At 55.1% G+C, this 21,274-nt stretch overlaps 1 protein-coding gene across 1 annotated transcript in view; it reads right to left on the bottom strand.

The window, feature by feature from the left end:
- Positions 1-1,048: 1,048 nt before the first annotated feature.
- The window catches only part of MIER2 (MIER family member 2), a 35,628-nt gene continuing 15,402 nt past the window's right edge, over positions 1,049-21,274 (bottom strand). The window contains exons 4-14 of the mRNA XM_030798640.1: positions 20,130-20,255; positions 19,399-19,522; positions 18,775-18,866; positions 18,191-18,260; positions 7,611-7,762; positions 7,139-7,220; positions 6,964-7,058; positions 4,198-4,322; positions 3,974-4,062; positions 2,590-3,007; positions 1,049-2,181 (exon numbers count right to left, since the gene is read on the bottom strand). Coding sequence (XP_030654500.1) covers positions 2,160-2,181; positions 2,590-3,007; positions 3,974-4,062; positions 4,198-4,322; positions 6,964-7,058; positions 7,139-7,220; positions 7,611-7,762; positions 18,191-18,260; positions 18,775-18,866; positions 19,399-19,522; positions 20,130-20,255 — 1,395 coding nt within the window. The 3' untranslated portion in view covers positions 1,049-2,159. The remainder of the gene's footprint in view (positions 2,182-2,589; positions 3,008-3,973; positions 4,063-4,197; positions 4,323-6,963; positions 7,059-7,138; positions 7,221-7,610; positions 7,763-18,190; positions 18,261-18,774; positions 18,867-19,398; positions 19,523-20,129; positions 20,256-21,274) is intronic.

Below are 21,274 nucleotides of genomic sequence, written 5' to 3'. Positions count from 1 at the left end.
GCCCATCCCCAAAAACCCAGATTGCCCAATGGCTGGCCCTGGTTCTCACAGCTCCTGGCACGGGCTCACCAGCAAGACCCCTGACTCTCCCACACCCATCATGCGAGTGGTCCTGTTCCCTCACCTATAGTCCCTGAGGCCGGGCCACTCACCTCCCAGCTAGGGGCCGGCCCTCCTCATATCCCATCACCATGCATGCCCACATTTCCCTCACTGATGGGGACAATATGCAACCCAGCCAGCCTGCACTGTCCCTGCAGGGCGCTATTAAAAATGCAGACCTCAGCCGGGCACAGTGGCTCGCGCCTGTAATCCCAGCACCTTGGGAGGCTGAGACAGGAGGACAAGAGGTCAAGAGATTGAGATCATCCTGGCCAATAAGGGGAAACCCCATCTCTACAAAAAATACAAAAATCAGCCGGACGTGGTGGTGGGCGCATGTAATCCCAGCTACTCGGGAGGCTGAGGCAGGAGAATCACGTGAACTCGGGAGGCGGAGCTTGCAGTGAGCCGAGATCATGCCGCTGCACTCCAGCCTGGTGACAGTGTGAGACTCCATCTAACAAAAAAAAAAAGCAAAACAAACAAAAAAAATGCAGACCTCAAGTGGCTTCCACACCAAGAACAAAACTCGGCCTCATGACCTACTGTCCCCACCCCGCCCAGCCTCTGCCCTCTGTGCCCTCAGCTTCTCCTGGAGACCTAGGCCTCTGTCCTCTGCATCTGCTGTCACGCCTGCCAGGCCTCTCGGCAAACTTTCAGCAAAGGAGGCCCATTCTCCTTCATGTTTCAGCTTAAATGTCACTTCTAGGAGGCTGCCCCAACCAACTCTACCCAGACGTGGGTCCTCCTCACATCCCGTCATCGTGGCCACAATTCCCTTACTGACGTGAACAATACGTAGGCCACCACGTCATGCCCCCAGTGCAACCCCTCGCCTGTGTTGCTCACGACTTATCCCGGACCCTCCAACAGACATGCAGGCCCCCAAGTGAGATGACGAGGACACCTGCCGCCCCAGCCCCCACCCGATCCACCACAAGGCACCCGGGCTTCAAATCGTTTAATAAATAAAACAGCAAAGGGGGGTTCAAGGCAGTTATCACTTCACAGTGTGGTCCTTGGTGGGGTGAGGGATGGTCGAGTCCCACTCGGAAAGGCGCTCGAGCACAAGAGGCTGGACGGCACCCGGGGCAGGGCGCGCCGCCGCCCACGGAGGACCCCACTCCAACGTGTAAACAGAAACAGAAACGAACGAGGGGGCCGGGGAGGAGGTGGACCAGGACTCCGAGCCCTCTCCCTGGGAAGCTTCCCACAGAAGGAAGACCTGCAGGGCTGGGGAAACAGGCTGGAGTCTGGCCCCTGCGTGGCCAGCAGGGCCGGCTCCTCCGGAGGCTCCCTGCCTTGGTACCGGGGGAGGACAGCAAAGGGGGGTGTAAATCACCTGTCTCCTCAAACCCACACCTGGGGTTGCTGAGGGACCCCACCCCAACCACTCAGGATCGGGGAGCAGGGATGGAGGGGGAAGAGGCAGGTGGGGGTGTAAAGTGCGGCTTTTCCTGAAGTGGAGACAGTGGGGTGGGACGGCGAGGCTGGGTGGGGGCCGGACAGCGAGGTATATGGCTCTGTGCCCCACGGGGTTGGCACTGAGTAGCAGCTGCCCACGACGACCCCAGGACTGGGGCGCCCTAACCCTGCCAGGTGCGGAGAGACGGAGCCAAGCAGGGAGTGAGGGCGCCCCGGCGGAGGCTGCTGGTGCGGGGCTGGGCGTGCTGCCCGTCTCCCCGCCGGGGCAGTGACGCCTTCCCTCGCCTCTGCTGGCTGGAAGGGACCAGGTGGCCGGCTCTGCCCCGCGTCCCAAGGGCCGGGTCTTTTCTGTGCCCGGCTGCCCGATGGATCCCACGTGCAGGCAGCAGCCTGGACCCGGGTGGCAGTGCCGGGTGCTGACAGCGTGGGATGTGGCTATGGGTCCAGTCTGTGTGGACAGGGGCAAGGGCTCACGGCCCAGCCACCTCACCCCAGTCCTGACGTGTTCTGAAGCAGAAGGAGGTGCTACCCCAAGGCCCAGGGGGTGGGGAAGGGGTCAGGAAGACTGAGAGGCGGGCCCAGCGGCAGCACTAAGTCCAGTCTGGGCCGCATACGCCGCCCGCGGCCAGGAGTCAGCAGGTCATCACGTTACAGCTGCAGGGGAGAGACCAAGAGAGACGCAAAGAGTGTCAGTGCGGCCCCACGTGCCTGCACAGCCCAGTGCTGAGCGCTGGACTCGAGACTCCCAGCCTTGACTCCCCCACAACCTATGGCAGCAGGGCCCAGGGTGCCCTGGGGGGAGCTGGTGGCTGGAGCAGGGGTGGGATAGCCTGGCACCTGCCCCCATTTGTGGAGAATGTGGACCACATAAATGTATTCTCCAGTCAAAAAATACGTAAAATTAAAGAATAAACCTAAAGAAACACTGAGAGCCTGCTTGTGGAGCCACACTGTCCTTGGGTCCTTGGGGCAAATGCCTCCCACTCTCTTCAGCTCAGCCTGAGGGCTGCGGGGACCTCAGGTGGAGTGTTGTGGAGGCTCCGGGCATGGGGTGGCACTCACTGTGACAGGGGCTCCGAGTGTAGCCCGGGGGCCGGGCACGTGGTGTGGGCGGCCAGGAAGGGGTTCACATCCCCAATGCCGATGAGTCCAAACTCGGTGACCGACAAAGCCACCTGTGCAGGGGCCACAGTCTCCTCCGGATCCCCGCTCAGGTCCACATGGCCGGAGATGAGCGGCAGCTCCTTGGGCAAGGCGAAGTCCACGGCCAGCCTGGGGCGGGCGTCGGGCCCCGGAGCAGTGACGGCCGGCGGGTATGAGGCGGGGTCGGCCAGGGCGGGGGGCCGACGGGACAGGGGTACAGCGGGGGGCTCATCCAGCTGCTGGAAGGAACACGGCCCTGGCTCCGAGGATGGGAGTCCATCAGAGGCCACTCCAGGCTCATCGAGACCACCGGCCGTGCCATCCACGCTCAGTGAGTCTGTGACAGAGAATGCAACAGAGGGTGGGGCCTGCCCACAGCCGCGGCTCCTGTGCAGGCTCCTGCCTAACCTTGCTGGGTCCAGCAAAGCCTGTGGATCCCTCCCCAGGAAAGCCTCCACACAAATACAAAAGAAACCAGTTACACTGAAATCTGTGAGCCCCCAGGTTAAGGGCCTCGGCTTTAGAAGTTGATTTTAGTTCATAAAATCAACTGAGTGGGTCACAACCCACATCTTTAAGAAGAGCAGAATACAACAGACACAGGTGTAAACAATGCCGGGGGCACTGCGAGGGTTAATACAGGGTCTGTGGAAGTTTTGTTCCCACAGGCAGCGCATGGGGCCTCACCACAATTCTAGGAAGTAGCTGAGGTGGACACCCTTTGGCAAACAAACCATGGAAACAACCAGATTCTGGAAAGGGGAACCCTCCCAGACTCAACCATCTAAACACAGAGCCAGAAAGCAAAGGATCCTCGTTTGCACCCTCCCCGTGTGGGTCTCCACCATCGGACACCACGTCAGACACCACCATCAGACACGGTCCCACCCGAGGCCCTGCTGTGCTCCGTCATGGCCTCAGGTGCAAGATCCTGGCGACGGCTCCGGACACCCTGTCCTTCCTCAGTGTCCTGGTGACGGGCTAAGTCACCAGGCAGGCCTTCCCCGGAGACTGAGGCCTGGTAAATACCCAACCTCACCATATGGGGCTCCCCAGCGGTGGGGCCACATGCACCCCTCCGGCAAGCCCAGAGGGTAAGCGTCATCCCTGCCCTCCCCTCTCCCAGCCAGGTGCACAGAGCAGCATCCACATCAGGTGGCTGCCCTCCGTTACCCAGACGCCCACTCCTCCTGGCAAGGCTGGCCCAGCACAGGGCGCCAGGCAGGAGAGGCTCCACCGGGCCGCACTCACGGCTCCAGCCCTGTGGCCGCCCCCAGGGCAGGGGATACTCCCCAAGCCTCACCTGTGCGCGCCCCAGTCAGGGTGTCCTGCTCCGGGCGCGGACGGCCGGGGCCATCGGGGTCGCTGCCATCCAGGTCCTGGTCTGTGTCCCTGTGGGGAGAGGGCGCCATGAGGGGCAGCAGACAGGACGGACGCCCCCACCCGGGAGGTGCCACCCAGGTGCCCACGTGCCCACCCCCGGCGGGGTGGCCGCCCGTCGTTACTGCTGGGGAGCGCTGCACGCACGTGGTTCCGGACGGGACGTACTTCCTCCGGCCCAGCCGCGTCTGCTGGGCGAAGTAGTCGTAGCGTTCCGACTTCTTCCACAGGTAGTAGTACTCGACACACTCGCCCACTGACCGTGTGCGCACCTGCGGGGAGGGGTCAGGAGCCATCTCTGTCCCCGGCCGCCCAGCCCCGGCACCTGCACCACCATCCCAGGACGTCCTGGGACCCCAGCACAGCACAGAAGGAGCACAGCACCCACCACTCTCGGATAACGCAAGACCCCCGGACCCATGACCCTAACAGGCCCACAGGCTATGCCCACCACGGGGAACGGGGGCTTCGAGCACTGCGGCACTGCCTCCTGTTTCAAGCCCCCTCAGAGCCCCCCAGCTCCTGGCTTGAGACCCCTCTTTCCCTTCAGCATCAGCCAGACAAACGGACCCTCCAGGCCCCTGTCTACTGCTCACCCACCCTCTCCCAGACCATGCGCCATGGGCCAATTGCGTCTACCTCATCTGCCTGCTTCTCACAGGCCCGGGGTGGGAGTGGGAGTGACAACCCCGGGTCCACAGACTCCTGGACTGAGCCCCTGCCCCGGGATGAAGAGGCACAAGCCCGCAGCGCCTGCTTTCCCGCCAAACACATCCCTCCAGGGCCCAGCGAATGCTTCCCAAGTGCACAGAGGACACCATGGAAGACACAGGGGTTCTGTGAACCCGACAAAATTTACAACGTAGCACATAAAGGCCAAACACACATGCACATAAGGCTTCAGGGAGACGAGAAGGGACACACAGCAAGTGCGTTCCACGTGGCACCTGGCACAGAGCTGGGCGCACACCTGACAACACCTCCAGGGTCTCCACCCGGGGGGCCCATCCCACAGACAGCTTGAGGCTCTGGCCACTGCTGGTGATGGCGGAAAAGACCCCCGCCACCCAGAACGAGGATGCCCAGTGCTCACCGCTGCGAGAACAACATGGGGTCCTGCCTGGGGGTGAGACCGAGACAACCTCTCCGCAGGGCAAACCTCAAACGCGCGTCATGAGGGAGCTCTTCGGTGAAGGGCCAGGCTGAAATACGCACTGGCTCCCTGTCCCATTCCAGACAGCAGGCTGACCAACGTGTGCTGGCTACACACAGCCCTTCCTGGCTGGGCCAGGACCTACCCGGGGCTCCAGAAACACGCGGGGAGTTACAAAAACACAGCCTGGAGCTGTAGAAACACGGCCCGGAGCTCCAGAAACACGGTCCGGAACTATAGAAACACGGCCCGGAGCTCCAGAAACACGGCCCGGAGCTCCAGAAACACGGCCCGGAGCTCCAGAAACACGGCCCGGAGCTCCAGAAACACGGCCCGGAGCTCCAGAAACACGGCCGGAGCTCCAGAAACACGGCCGGGAGCTGCAGAAACACGGCCGGAGCTGTAGAAACACGGCCCGGAGCTCCAGAAACACGGCCCGGAGCTCCAGAAACACGGCCGGAGCTCCAGAAACACGGCCCGGAGCTGTAGAAACACGGCCCGGAGCTGTAGAAACACGGCCCGGAGCTGTAGAAACACGGCCCGGAGCTGTAGAAACACGGCCTGGAGCTGTAGAAACACGGCCCAGAGTCCAGAAACACGGCACGGAGCTCCAGAAACACGCCAGGAGCTCCAGAAACACGGCCGGAGCTGTAGAAACACGGCCCGGAGTCCAGAAACACGGCCCGGAGCTGTAGAAACACGGCCAGGAGTCCAGAAACACGGCCAGGAGTCCAGAAACAAGGCCGGGAGCTCCAGAAACACGGCCGGGAGCTCCAGAAACACGGCCGGGAGCTCCAGAAACATGGCCCGGAGCTGTAGAAACGGTCTGGAGCTATAGAAACTTGACAGGGGCTCCAAGTGTAGCCCAGGAGCACCTCACTGCAGCCGCACCTCCCCCAGCCGTCTCCAATCAAAACACCACGTGGCGCTGGAGTCTGACAAGGACAGTCCGCCGCGCAGTCACCTGAGCAACGTCCTGGGCCGTACAACCAGCCCCAGGCAGGCGCCTCCTCACCCAAGCCCTTCAGTGGAAGACGTCGGGCCCCAAATGGAGCACCGTCCCAGGACATGAGGCAGAAGCAAGGCTCAGCAACAAGAAGGCCACAGGCCGCTGGTCCTGAAGGGACTCAGTGCCCAACCGGGGCGTGGACAGAGGCGGAGAAGCCACTGGTCAGAGCCACGGGAAGGTTTTCAGCCAGACATGTCTGACTGCCAAAAGGCTGGCTTGGAAGTCACCACTCAAGAAGCCACAGGGCAGAGGGCACTGCTGCAGACATGCAGAGACCCACAGACGACGTGGGGAAGGTCTAAGGAAGGGCAGAAGGCTCTGGCACTTGGCAGCACCTGCCTGTCGTGAGGGTTTGTCCCAGGTGGCAGAAGGACCTGGTCCCCAGGTGTCGGGGTTCTGCTGTGGGGCCAAATGCTGGACACTGAGCCAGTGGGCTCTGCTCAGAGGACACAGACACGAAGATGAGGTGCCCAGGGCCCTGGGGTGCAACGTGAGGCAGAAACAACTACTAGAATTCAGCTTTTGGCACATTCTTTCCCAAAACCAGAGCCTTGTTCTTGTGGGGACAGGAAAGGGGCCCACAGAAGTCAGTAGCAGAAACTGCAGAAGCCAGCAATGGGCACACGGTGAGGAGGCGGACACGGGACACGGGGCTTCAGGCCTCCCGTCGGCCGTGTGCTGTGTGCCTGCTGACCCTGAGCCCCTCCCCAGATGGAGAAGCCCCCGGTGGAGCCCGGCAGTGGGTCCGCACCTTGTTGGCCTGGATCAGGTGAAAGTTCTTCCCATGCACACGGAAGCCGTGCTCAAAGTTCCTACACTCCTCTTCACTCCAGGCACAGAGCCCATCTGCAAAAACGGCCGGGGAGACTGGTCAGCGGTGCCCAGGGCGGGGCCGCAGCGGAAGAAAGGCCCGGGCCGCTGCTCACCTCGGATCACCTTCACGTTGAACCGCCGCCTTCGCAGGGCCTCCTCCACATTGAAGTTGCATTTCACCAACTCGTACAGCGCCTGGGGAGAGGACGTGTTGGTTCTTCCCATGGGCTCAGCCTGGGAGCCAACAGCAAGAACTGTCTATACCATCCAGGGAGTGGCATCAAGGGCCGTCCACACCACCCTCCTGGGCGAGGTCAGGGCCACCTACACCTCTATCCAGGGAGTGACATCAGGGGTGTCTACATCCCCTTGCAGATACCCGGAGGCGTCTACACCTCCTCCCTGATACGTGGTTTTAATTGGCCCCCTTCTGACCTGAGTAGCTGTTCCAGTGCCCAGGCCCCCGGACACGTGACCCCTGCCCTCCCGTCTGCTCTACCTGGCCCCTGGAGGCACTGGGGTGTGAGCGCTGGCCCACGCCGCTGCAGCCCTCAGCCCCTCTGTCCCCGGCATGGCAGCCCCCACCTGCTCACTGTCTTTCACGGCTTCTCCCTCTGGGAGCTGAGGCCCGGCCATCTCGTGCCAACGCCGCTTCACCGCCCTGTACAGGAACTCCTCCACCTCCCTCTCAGGGAGGACGCCGGGGTCCCAGAGCAGCTGGTCTTCGTTTTCGTAGACTGCACAAGCAGAGGGCAAAGGTCACGCTGCAGGAACCCAATCTGCACCCATACACGCCAGGACAAGCAGAGCAGCCATCTCAGCCTGACAGGGCGGAGGCACTGTCCGCCCTCCCTTTCCCAAGCCCTGGGCCGCCTTCGCTGCACTCCTCCTGGGCTTGGTGCTGCTGTGCTCAATTCAACGACGGGGGGGGTCCAGAGCAGGCTCTGGGCACCAGACACAGGCCTGTATCCCAACGACCAAGTGCAGGGAGCCATGAGCGATTAGCAAGGGCGCCTGATCCAGCCAAGGGGTCGGAGGAAGGTGTGGGCAGCCTAGATCTGGGGCAGGGGAATTCTGAGCAAGGACTCTGCGGAGGGGGTTCTAAGTAGTGAGCCCAGTGAGGTGAGGCTGGCTTCAGGCTGCACAGCTACAAGAGCACCTGAAATGCAGAGGCCTGAGGGAGCAGCAAGGAGGACCCCGACTCTGGATAGAGGCAGCTGAGACTTGGGCCCCATGGACAAGCAGGAGCCCCCACAGGCACCGTTGCGCTCTAACCCTGGGATCTGAAGAGCCACGGCCAGAAGGCGCATCACCGCTGGGGACACATCCTGCCCCCGGGAGCTGGTGTGGGTGGCGGATGTGCTCATAGAGGGGGGAAAGTCCACGACCTCAGATGCAATGGGCTTTCGGCAGAGGGACGCAGCCTCCAGCTGTGGGGAGGGACGTGACTGGGGACAAGGCAGGGGAGAGTTCAGGGCCAGGTCTGGCAAGGCTCAAGTGCCAGCACCTCTCGATTATCCAGGAAAACAAAGCAAACCAACAAATAAAACACAAAACCAGCGCACGGGAAGAAAAGTGAAAAACGCCCTGGGGAAAACAGCTCCACACGGAGTCACCACTGCCGGGGGCTGACGCGGTCACAAGCTCCCAGGCTGCTGCTGGGCCCCACCAAGCGGGGGCCTCTCCTGGTCCTCATGGCCATGAGGAAAACAGGCAGACACCACAGCCACCTTTCTCCATCTCCACAGGCGACACCTGAGCCCTGCGTAGACCGAGGTGGTCTCCAAGAAAAGAGCAGACCATCTCCGGAGAAAAAGAACACCACGAACAGCCTAGCGTGTGAAGAGTGGGAAAACACGAGGGAAAAACGTTAACCGGATGTGAGAGCTCACTCCTGTCATCCCAGCACTTTGGGAGGCTGAGGCGGGAGGATCACCTGAGGTCAGGAGTTCGAGACCAGCCTGGCAAACATGGCGAAACCCCAGCTCTACTAAAAATACAAAAATTAGCCGGGCGTGGTGGTGGGCGCCTGTAATCTCAGCTACTCGGGAGGCTGAGGGAGGAGAATCACTTGAACCCTAGAGGCAGAGGTTGCAGTGAGCCAAGATCGTGCCACTGCACTCCAGCCTGGGCGACAAGAGCGAGACTCTGTCTCAAACAAATAAACAAACAAGAAAACATCAGACAGCAAAGCAGGTCTACACACAGCCGATGTTAAGGGTCAGCAGACGAAGACTTCAATCCAACTAGGATTAATATCTTAAGGAAATGGACAAAAAGCCGGAGAGTCTCAGCAGAGACCTGAAATTTATAGAAAAGAATCTCAAGGACCTTCCAGGATCGGAAAATACAATACCCAAATGGACCCACTCAACAGCTTTTTTACCAGCAGCCTGAACACAGCACAAAACACAATTAGTGGAATCAAAAGGAAACCAATGTTTAAACGACCAAAACTAAAGTCTACAAAGAAAGAACACAGTTTAGGGTAGGTACAAGACAGTGAAGCAACCTCTAAGATACGTGTAAATGAGTCACAGAAAAAGCAAAGGAGGCAGCACAAAATCTGAAGAGATAACAGCCAAGAATTCTTCAAAACTGATGACTGATACCAACCCACAGAGCTAGGAAACTCAGGATAAATACAAGGACACACAAAGATGTGTGCACAGGCACATCAGAGTCAAACTGGTTCAAAAAAATAAAGGAAAGGAAACAGATCTTAGGAGAGAAAAGGGGACGATGATTTCCGTCCTCTGACTTCTCAACAGAAACGACGACAGCCAAAACGCAATGGAATCAAACTGTTCGAGTGTGGAAAAACATGCCATGAAAATATGCTTTAAAGAACGAAAGCAAAAATCCAGGCTTTTCAGACAAAAAAATGCTGAAAGAAAGCACAAGGCCTGTTACGAAGGAAGTTCTTCAGGCTGAAGGGAATGATCCCAAATGGAAGTTGGAGGAAATATGTGGATAAATACAAAGTATGTCCACTGTTTAAAACAACGTTATAATCTTGTCATGTGTAGTTTTTTTTTTTTTGGAGATGGAGTCTCGCTCTGTCACCCAGGCTGGAGTACAGTGGTGCGATCTCGGCTCACTGCAACCTCCATCTCCCGGATTCAAGCGATTCTCCTGCCTCAGCCTCCCAAGTAGCTGGGACTACAGGCGCCCACAACCACGCCTGGCTAATTTTTGTATTTTTAGTAGAGACGCGGTTTCACCGTGTTGGCCAGGCTGGTCTCAAATTCCTGACCCCAGGCAATCTGCCTGCCTCGGGCCTCCCAAAGTGTTGGGATTATAGGCGTGAGCCACCGCGCACGGTCAATATGTAGAATTAAAGATAACACAAAAGGCAGGGGGCAGGTAAATTGAGTTAAACTGTTTCTTGCATTGTAGGGGAACTAGAATGTACTTATTTCAAGCTGTGAGGCCCAGTGTGGTGGCTCACTCCTGTAACGTCAGCACTTCGGGAGGCTGAGGTCACTGGAGGTCAGGAGTTCAAGACCAGCATGGCCAACACAGTGAAACCTCATCTCTACTAAAAATACAAAAATTAGCTGGGGATAGTGGCATGTGCCCGTAGTCCCAGCTACTTGGGAGGCTGAGGCAGGAGAATCGCTTGAGCCCAGGAGGTGGAGGTTGCAGTGAGCCGAGATCACACCACTGTACTCCAGCCTGGGCGACAGAGCAAGACTCTGTCTCAAAAAAAAATGTAGACTGTGATACGTCAATAATTCATGTTGTAACCTCTAAAGCACTAAAGCTAAAACTTATAAGCTGAAACAGGAGGACAAAATAAACCTATTTAATTAATCCAAAAGGAGATATAAAAAAATTAAAAAACAAAGAACAGGCCAGGTCCAGTGGCTCACGCCTGTAATCCCAGCACTTTGGGAGGCCGAGGTGGGTGGATCACAAGGTCAGGAGATCGAGACCATCCTGACCAACATGGAGACACCCCGTCTCTACTAAAAATACAAAATTAAGTCAGGTGCGGTGGCTCACGCCTGTAATCCCAGCACTTTGGGAGGCTGAGGCAGGCGGATCACAAGGTTAGGAGATCAAGACCATCCTGGCTAACATGGTGAAACCTCGTCTCTACTAAAAATACAAAACATTAGCCAGGCGTCATGGCGGGCGCCTGTAGTCCCAGCTACTCAGGAGGCTGAGGCAGGAGAATGGCGTGAACCCGGGAAGTGGAGCTTGCAGTGAGCTGAGATCCTGCCACTGCACTCCAGCCTGGGCGACAGAGCGAGACACTGCCTCAGAAAAAGTAAGTAAGTAAATAAATAAATAAATAAATAAATAAAATAAAAATACAAAATTAGCCAGGCGTAGTGGCAGATGCCTGTAATCCCAGCTACTTGGGAGGCTAAGGTAGGAGAATCACTTGAACCCAGGAGGTGGAGGCTGCAGTGAAGTAAGATCACATCACTGCACTCCAGCCTGGGCAACAAGAGGGAGACTCTGTCTCAAAAAATAAAAATAAAAACAAACGAACAAAAAACAACAGATGGAACACACAGAAAGCAAAGAGCATGACAGTGGCATTACACAATTGTTTTATAATTACATGACATACAAGTGATCTAAAAAATGTAAATGGACTAAAAAGTCTATTAAAAGACAATGATTTTCTCAGACAATTAAAAATAAGATCTAGGTCGGACACAGTGGCTCACACCTATAATCCCAGGACATTGGGAGGCCGAAGTGGACAGGTCACTTGAGGTCTAGAGATTGAGACCAGCCTGGCCAACATGGTGAAACCCCATCTCTACTAAAAATACAAAAATTGGCTGGGCATGGCGGCGGACGCCTGTAATTGCAGCTACTTGGGAGGCTGAGGGGGAAGAATTGCTTGAACCCGGGAGGCGGAGGCTGCCGTGAGTGGAGATTAAGCCATTGCACTCCAGAGAGTCTGTCTCAAAAATCAAGATTTAAACATGTGCCATTTAAACAAATACACTTCAAACATAGGAATCTAGAACGGTAAAAAGAATGGGAAAAAAACATGCAAACACTAAACAAATCAACAAAAAGCTGCCGTGGTCACACTGATGGTAGATTAAGTACTTATTTACGGTAAGAAGAATCACTACAAAGAGACATGCCATGATGGTAAAACAAACAACTCAACACAAAGACAAAGCAATCTTAACGTGTATGCACTTAATGATAAAGCTGCAATGTGAAGTAAAAATGGACAGAATTAGAAAGGGGAAATAGACAATCCACAATCAGAGGGGTCATTAACAATTCAGTAAATAGAACAAGCAGCCAAACAATTTAAGCGAGAATACAGATGATGTGAACAACAATTACCCAACAGATCCAAGGGAATACACGGAAAATTCCACCCAACAATGGCACAACACACTCTTTTCAAACACGTACAACATTTACCAAAACAGATCAAATACTGGTCATAAAGCGAGGTGCAACTAATTACAAAGAACTGAAATCACAGAGTATGTTTTCGGACAACAGTGTAATTCAATTAAAAATCAGTAAAAGGAGGCCGGGCGCGGTGGCTCACGCCTGTAATCCCAGCACTTTGGGAGGCCAAGGCGTGCAGATCACGAGGTCAGGAGATCGAGACCATCCTGGCTAACACGGTGAAACCCCGTCTCTACTAAAAAATACAAAAAACTAGCCGGACGTGGTGGCGGGCGCCTGTAGTCCCAGCTACTCGGGAGGCTGAGGCAGAAGAATGGCGTGAACCCGGGAGGTGGAGCTCGCAGAGTGCCGAGATCACGCCATGCACTCCAGCCTGGGCCAAAGGCGAGACTCCGTCTCAAAAAAAAAAAAAAAAAAAAAAATCAGTAAAAAGGCTGGGCACTGGCTCATGCCTGTAATCCCAGCTCTTTGGGAGGCCAAGGTGGGCGGATCACCTGAGGTCAGGAGTTCGAGACCAGCCTGGCCAACATGGTGAAACCCCGTCTCTACTAAAAATACAAAAATTAGCCGGGCGTGGTGGCGGGTGCCTGTAGTCCCAGCTACTCAGGAGGCTGCGGCAGGAGAACCGTTTGAACCTTGGAGGCGGAGTTTCCAGTGAGTCAATATTGCATCACTGAACTCCAGCCTGGGCAATAGAGTGAGACCCTGTCACACACACACAAAAAAAGTAAAAAACAGAAATCCAGCAACAGACAGACATGAACAAGGCTAAATTTAGTCCTTTGTAAAGAGTAATACAATTGATAAAACTTTTTGTTTTTGTTTTTGTTTCTTGACATAGAGTCTCGCTCTGTCACCCAGGCTGGAGTACAATGGCGAAATCTTGGCTCACTGCAAGCTCGGCCTCCCGGGTTCAAGTGATTCTCCTGCCTCAGTCTCCTTAGTAGCTGGGACTACAGTTGCGCGCCACCATGCTCAGCTAATTTTTGTATTTTTAGTAGAGACAGGGTTTCACCATGTTGGTCAGGCTGGTCTCGAACTCCTGACCTCGTGATCCGCCCACCTCAGCCTCCCAAAGTGCTGGCATTAAAGGCATAAGCCCCCACTCCTGGCCTCTTACATCTTAAAGAATAACTCCTCCAGAAGTTAGGAAAAAGGCACACTTCCAAACACATTCACGAAAGCATCATAACCAAAACCAGACATGGACAAATAAAAATAAAAGGACAGGCCAGTACCTCCATGAACATACACGCAAAAATCATAAATGTGAGCACATCAAACTGAGGAGGGAAGGGATTAAATACATATGTGTTGATTTTCATTAATCCAGGTGCTCACGGCGAGCATGTAATCACTGCACCAGGGGATACACAGCATTTTCATCAACCAATCAATACATCAACTTGTTTCAGATGTCCACTTAAAGACGCCTTACTGCAGGCGGGGTGCAGTGGCTCATGAATGTAATCCCAGCACTCTGGGGGGCTGAGGCGGACAAATCACTTGAGGCCAGGAGTTTGAGACCAGTCTGGGCAACAAGATGAAGCCTGGTCTCTACAAAATATACAAAAAAAAAAAATTAGCCGGTGTGTGGTGGCGCACATCTGTAGTCCCAGCTACTCGGGAGACTGCAGCATGAGAATCACTTGAGCCTGGGAGCAGAGGTAGCAGTGAGCCAAGATCATGCCACGGCACTCCAGCCTGAGCGACAGAGCAAGACTTTGTCCAAAAAACTAAATAGATAGATAAATAAATAAAATTTAAATTTAAAAAATAGATACATAAATAAAATTTAAATTTAAAAAAAAGTGTTATTGCAGGGGTTCCCACTACTGGTCCGTGGCCTGTTAGGAACTGGCCGCACAGCGGGAGGTGAGCGGCAGGCGGGCCAGCATCACTGCCTGAGCCCCACCTCCTGTCAGATCAGTGGTGGCATTAGATCCTCACAGGAGCGCAAATCCCACCGTGAACTGCACACACCAGGGATGCAGGCTGCACACTCCTCATGAGAATCTAATGCCTGATGATCTGAGGTGGAACAGTCTCCTCCTGAAACCACGCCCCCTACTCCAACATCCGTGGAAAAACTGTCTTCCACGAAACCAGTCCCTGGTGCCAAAAAAGGTTGGGAACCACTGTCTCACTGGATCTGCCTTGTGGATTCCTTAACACTGAACTCACGGCCAGCAGCACCAGAGCTCACACCTGAGTGGAGTTTCTCGAATTTTCTCTGAAAGGCACATCATAGCCTTCTTCCACTTAAAAACACTAGACAGAACGTCAGCACTACATTTAGGGGCCACTTTAAACTGTCAAGTAGCCAACAGAACGCACAACGGTGTGAAAAATGGCATTAAGTACAAGGTAGGAAAGGCACTTGCTCACAATAAAAGATCTGAGAGACAAGACAGAGCAGCATCTTGTCCCACCTCGGCTGGAACTGCACATCAGGTAATTCACCTTCACTGACACTCTACCCACATGTGCTGGCACCTGACCATAAAGGTGTTGCGAGCTTTGATTTGGGGTTTCAAATAAATGTTAGCAAGTAGGCAATTCACCAGTACAGAACCCACAAATAATGAGGACTGAGTTCATGTGATACACAAACACAAGAGAGAACACTTCATGGCCAGGAAGCGCATTTATTCCACCGTGCACAGTTAATTTAACGTTTGAAAATCAATTTATGGGCCGGGCGCAGTGGCTCACGCCTGTAATCCCAGCACTTTGGGAGGCCAAGGCAGGCGGATCACCTGAGGTCGGGAGTTCGAGATCAGCCTGGCCAACATGGTGAAACCCCATCTCTGCTAAAAATACAAAAATTAGCCAGGCGTGGTGGCGGGCGCCTGTAGTCCCAGCTAATCGGGAGGCTGAGGCAGGAGAATGGTGTGAACCCGGGAGGCGGAGCTTGCAGTGAGCTGAGATTACGCTACTGCACTCCAGCCTGGGCAACAGAGCAAGACTCCATCTCAAAAAAAAAAAAAAGATTAAAACTTGTCAGTTGCCAAAAAAATAAGTTTTAATCTTAAAACTTATATAGATATGCAATGAAAACTTACAAAGTTAGAAGACTTGCACCACCTCAGACTTCCTTGTAACCTGTAACAACTGAGACAGTGGCAATGACTCAGGGTGAGACAAGACACACCTTACAGGCACCTGATTTATCACCAAGGCATCACTGCAACTCAGTGGAGGAGACAATGGACTTTTGTTGTTTTTATTTTTACTTTTTATTTTTTTTGAGACAGTCGCGCTCTGTCGCCCAGGCTGGAGTGCAGTGGTGGGATCTCGGCTCACTGCAAGCTCCGCCTCCCAGGTTCACGCCATTCTCCTGCCTCAGCCTCCTGAGTAGCTGGGACTACAGGCGCCCGCCACCACGCCCGGCTAATTTTTTTGTATTTTTAGTAGAGACGGGGTTTCACCATGTTGGCCAGGGTGGTCTCAATCTCCTGACCTCAAGTAATCCTCCCACTTCGGCCTCCCAAAGTGCTGGGATTACAGGTGTGAGCCACCGCGCCCGGCCACCATACACCAAAATGTAAACTAAGTTGGATCACAGCCTTAAATGTGAAAGGAAAAACAATAAATCTTCTAGAAAGAAACGTGGAAGAATATCTCCAAGAGCCTGAGGTAAGCAGAACACACACACACATTATTATTCAAATAAAGATTGGTAAGTTGGACTTTATTAAAATTAAAGACATCACTAAGAGAGTCAATGGGCAAATCACAAACTGGAGAAAACAGCAGCAGGGCACAAAGCCCACAAGGACTTGTCTCCAGAACATGTAAATGACTACAAATCAGAAAGGGAAAGGGAACAAAACGGGGGAAAGCTTGGAGCACGCAAAGAGAGAATATCTAAATGGCCAATACACCTGCAACAGGTGCTCACCAGGGAAATGCCAATTAAAACCACAATGGGACAGGAGTCCATATCCACCAGGAGGGCTAAAATTCAGGCAAATTCACCCTCAGTGGCAAACACCGAGAATGTGGAGCAACTCCCACAAATCGTTAGTGAGAAACGCAAGCAGCATGCGTCACCCTAAGCACACGCCTCCCACACGCCTCCCCGCTGTGCAGCAAGTGCTGAGTGCCTGCGTCCACTAGCGACACACACCAGGGCATTCACAGCCCACAGCTGAACCAACCCTGACCGCAGCCCATGGCAGAAAGGGTGGGCAAATGTGGCATCCAAACCAAGGACCATGATGCAACACACACGACACACACAACCACACAGACGACTCGAACGACACAGGTGTCATCATAATGCAATAAAGACACAACCACGCAGACGACTCAAATGACACAGGCGTCATCACAATGCAATAAAGACACAACCACACAGACGACTCGAACGACACAGGTGTCATCATAATGCAATAAAGACACAACCACGCAGACGACTCAAATGACACAGGCGTCATCACAATGCAATACACACGACACACACAACCACACAGACGACTCAAATGATACAGGCGTCATCACAATGCAATACACAAGACACACACACAACCACAGCATCCAAACCAAGGACCACAATGGAACACACAAGACTCAAAAACCATGGCATCCAAACCAAGGACCACAATGCAATACACAAGATACACAACCACACAGATGACTCGAATGACACAGGCGTCATCACAATGCAATAAAGACACACACAACCACGCAGACAACTCGAATGACACAGGCACCATGCAATACGCAAGGCACACACAACCACGCAGACAACTCGAATGATAGACATCATCACAATGCAATACACAAGACACGCACAACCACGCAGACGACTCGAATGACACAGGCGTCATACCGCGTGGGAGGGGCCAGCTGGCATCCCATGGGATGAAGAAGTCCTGGCTGCTCTGGACAGGACACCCTCATGGGGGGTGAGTCAGGGTGGGGAAAGGGCCCTGATGACAGACTCCAGGCCAGGGTTTCTGGGTGAGGGTCCCATGTGTCCCCTCTGACCCTGCCTTCTGGATGTCCCAGCAGCTTGGCTGCACCTTCCTGGCTCCGTCCTCTTCTCACATGTGGCACCTCCCACCAGCCCCAGGAGGACGACTTCTCTTCACGGAGGGTCTGTCTCCCTGGACTCAGTACTTCTGCTGCACCTGTCCCTTCCCACCACCCATCTCAGCCACTGAATCACCTTGGAGAAGGCTCCCGAGCTAGAAGCACTGGCCCAGGGCCTGCGAGGGCTCCAGGGCAAGATAAATGAGACCCAAGTCAACGGGCACGTGACTCCATGCCTCGAAGGGGCAAGAGAGGCTCGATTCTGAACTCTAGTGGGAAAGGGACAAAGGTCAAGCCCAGGAAAGGGAGCAGCCTGAAGAGGAGCGGAGCAAGGCAGGGGGTGCAGCGCAGCACCCGGCAGGTCTCTCTGGAGAACGTCCAACCCGGCACAGAGCCATCGAATGCAGCGGCCCTGGCTGTGGGAAGGCGGCTGGAGTCAAGGGCAGGGCAGGGCTGGGTCAGGGGAAGGATGGGCTGCTGAGGGTCTGGCTGCACAGGCTGACGGGACCAGACCCCGATGGAGGGACAGAGCTGGGCAGGGGCAGGCAGCAACAGGCCCACTGCAGGCACGACAGCCTCCCACCTCCTCCAGCCACAGGCTCAGCTGCCCCAGTGAGCGACGCGGGGCGGGGACCTGACCAGACTGTCCAAGGATCTGACGTCCAGCCAGGCCGCTCCCCTGCAGAAGTGGGTTTCGCCTCCTCTCCCCAGGCCCTACTCACTCTTCTCACAGTGCCGGTTGAAGTGCAGGTTGCTGAGGTCAGCTTGGAACTGAGGTCCCACCATGATCTCCTGCAAAGCAAGGGCCTGGGAATCAGGACACTGAGGAGCATCTAGGCCGGGCGGGAGGCTGGCTGCAGCGTGCTGTGGCAGGCTTACGTGGAGGGGCCACTGTCTAGACCCCAGACCCGTCTGTGCCGTCTACCTGCTGATGCCCAGTTCTGGGGTCTGAGGGTGGGAGCCAGAGGCCTGGGTGTGTGAGGCGTGAGGCCGTGTCCTGACGCCCGGCCTGTCAGAGGCCCAGACAGGATGTCGGAGGACAAACACTCTGGGTCAGCAGCAGGGGCCCAGGCTCCGGTCCAAAGCACCTGTGGCCGGTCCCAGCCCACCCTGGGGTCAAGCAGCACGTCTCTCCTCTGAGAAGGGGCACAAACCCAGGGAGAGGGCTCAGCAGGACCCAGCTGCGGTTACTGCGGCTGAGATACCAGGTTGGGGAGAGGGCAGAGCTACAGTCGGGATGCCAGGTTGGGGAGACGGCTGAGCCACAGTCGGGATGCCAGGTTGGGGAGATGGCAGAACCACGCACCTTCTTACATTTGTTGGCAGGAAGAGAGTCCTCCTCGGTGTCAGAGGAGGCAGAAGAGCCAGGCTCTCTGTCTTCATCAGCCAGGAAACGAGCTTTGGGAAAACAGAGGCAGGTCCCCCAGGGTCTCCACTGCCTGCAGCCTATACAACCCCTTCTCTCCACTCCCACTCTCCATCCACCTGATCCCCAGGCCGTGACCCTCTCTCTGGCCAGACACTGGGTACACAGATGGGCACAGGACCCAGGACCAGGGATGCACCTTTGAAGAAGGAGGCCTTCCCTTCTATGCGGCTGCTGCACCTCTGGGCCCCGAGACCTCAGTTCCCAGGAAAGCCAGCACAGAGGCTTGTGAAGGAGGCCGGTTCTGGGGATGCTGTCCCTGGATCTGCTAGGGGAACCAACATGTTCCCTACTTGTTTAAACCAAATCGCTCTGAGAGTCCAGTCTCACTGGCCAGCGCAGGGGAGAACAAAGCACCCCCAGGGCTACTGACACTTCCCGCCAGGCAGACACCCTCATCTGTGATGAGTTCTTGGCCTGCATCAGCCCAAGGACCCTTCATCAAGCATCACGACTGCCTGGCAGGGGGCCTAGCTGCAGTGGAGTACGGGGACAGTCACCTACATCCACTCCGGTTAGGGAAGAGGTCGGAGGCCTCGTGGGAGGTCACGGACGGGGTGAGGTCGTCAGCAGATGACTGCGTCTCTTCCTCTTCTTCCCCTGAAAGCAAATCCTTCGCTATTTGTTCCTTTAAAAAAAAAAAAAAAAAGTAAAGAACATTTTACAGTTTAACAATCTCTCAATACCACTAATGATAACAATAGTAAAGACACTGGGAGCGCCCTGAGGCTCACATGGGGCTGCTATTCTCATTCTGCAGAGGGTGCACAGTGTGGGGGGAGCAGGGATGGGACGGAGACACGTGGGAGCCCACACCCAGCCACCAGAGCTGGAGACAGTTAGAGCTGCCACTGGGCACACGCCCAGAGTGCATGGCTCTTGCTCTGCCTGTGCATTTGGTTTTAACCGTCTACAATGCAGCCCTCCCCTGCTCCCAGCACCCAAGCCTCAACCTGTGACCTCTGGGTACAGAATGGCAGAGAGACCAGTCGTGGGGAGGCCCCAATGTGCCCCTCCACCCACCCAAGCCAGAATGACATGTGGCCCGGGGTTAAGGCTAGGGTCCAGCCCCATGCCCATGGCCATTCCAACCCCAGGGAAGTGGTCACAGGTACATTCTGCTTATTCTGGGGACCTTTGTGCCTCCTCTCACTGAACACTACCCCCGCAGAGAGGCAACCCCAGGCCCCCCCACCTTCAGCTGCGAGCCAGTTCCAGGAAGGGCCCTTACTCACCTTGTCCAGGGTCATGTCTGGGAGGTTTGGGGCCACGTCACCACCCTCGCTCTCCCGGTCTGAAATGGGGTCTGATGCCTCGTAGCCATACAGCGCAAGCAGCTCATCGAAGGGCATGTCGTTGCTCTGAGTTGGGGAAGGGAACAAGGCCCCATCAGGAGAGACTGCTCTGGGGGTTCCTGTCCCTGTCCCTTTACCTGAGCCTCATTGGCCACAACCAGGGCCACTCTGTCACACCCACAGCAACTCCCCACATGGCAGCACTCCCCAGCCAGACCTCAGGCCCAGTCCTTCATCCTAGAGCTCTTTCACAATCCCTCAGAGAGGCACCAGAGCCTAGGGGTCACCGGCCAGGGAAGAGGGCACCACCCTGCCCACAGTGCCTCCTTGCACAGGGTGAATTACAGGAATACAAGGATGGTGCGACACAGGGTGAATTACAGGAATACAAGGATGGTGCGACACCTGGCAATTTACTGTTGTAACTCAACATCAATATGTTAAAGGGGAAAAAAGTTATCTGAAAAAGGCATTTGGTAAAATCCGGCATCTATTCATGATTTAAAAAAAAAAAAAAAGAACCCTCAGAAAACTACATAAACAGGCCAGACACAGTGGTTCACACCTGTAACCCTAGCATTTTGGAAGGCTACAGTAGGCAGATCACTTGAGGCCGATCACTTGAGGCCAGGAGTTCGAGACCAGCCTGGGCAACACGGCGAAATCCCGTCTCCACTAAAAATACAAAAATTAGCTGCGCTTGGTGGCACCCGCCTGTAGTCTCAGCTACTCAGGAGCTGAAGCACAAGAACCACTTGTACTCGGGAGGCGGAGGTTGCGATGAGCCAAGATCACACCACTGCACTCCAGCCTGGGCAGCAGAGTGAGAATCTGTCTTAAAATAAAAAATAAAAAAGAAGAAGAAAACTACGTAAACAGATGGATGCCTCATTGATATAATGGAGAAGCTGTCAATTCACACTGGATCAAAAATGAGTAACCAGAGAAGCCCCCATCATGATCTGGAACAAGAGCACTGTGATTAATGAACACTGTTTTGATGCTCTGAGCCAATGCAATATGACAAGAAGTAGAAATAAGGCATGTAATTCCTGAGAAGGAAGAGATGCGAACTATCAACGTTG

Source organism: Nomascus leucogenys, chromosome 18 (assembly GCF_006542625.1).
Source record: "Nomascus leucogenys isolate Asia chromosome 18, Asia_NLE_v1, whole genome shotgun sequence".
Lineage (NCBI taxonomy): Eukaryota > Metazoa > Chordata > Mammalia > Primates > Hylobatidae > Nomascus > Nomascus leucogenys.
The sequence above is the reverse complement of the archived record's forward strand: the minus strand, read 5'-3'. Positions and strand labels throughout refer to the sequence as shown.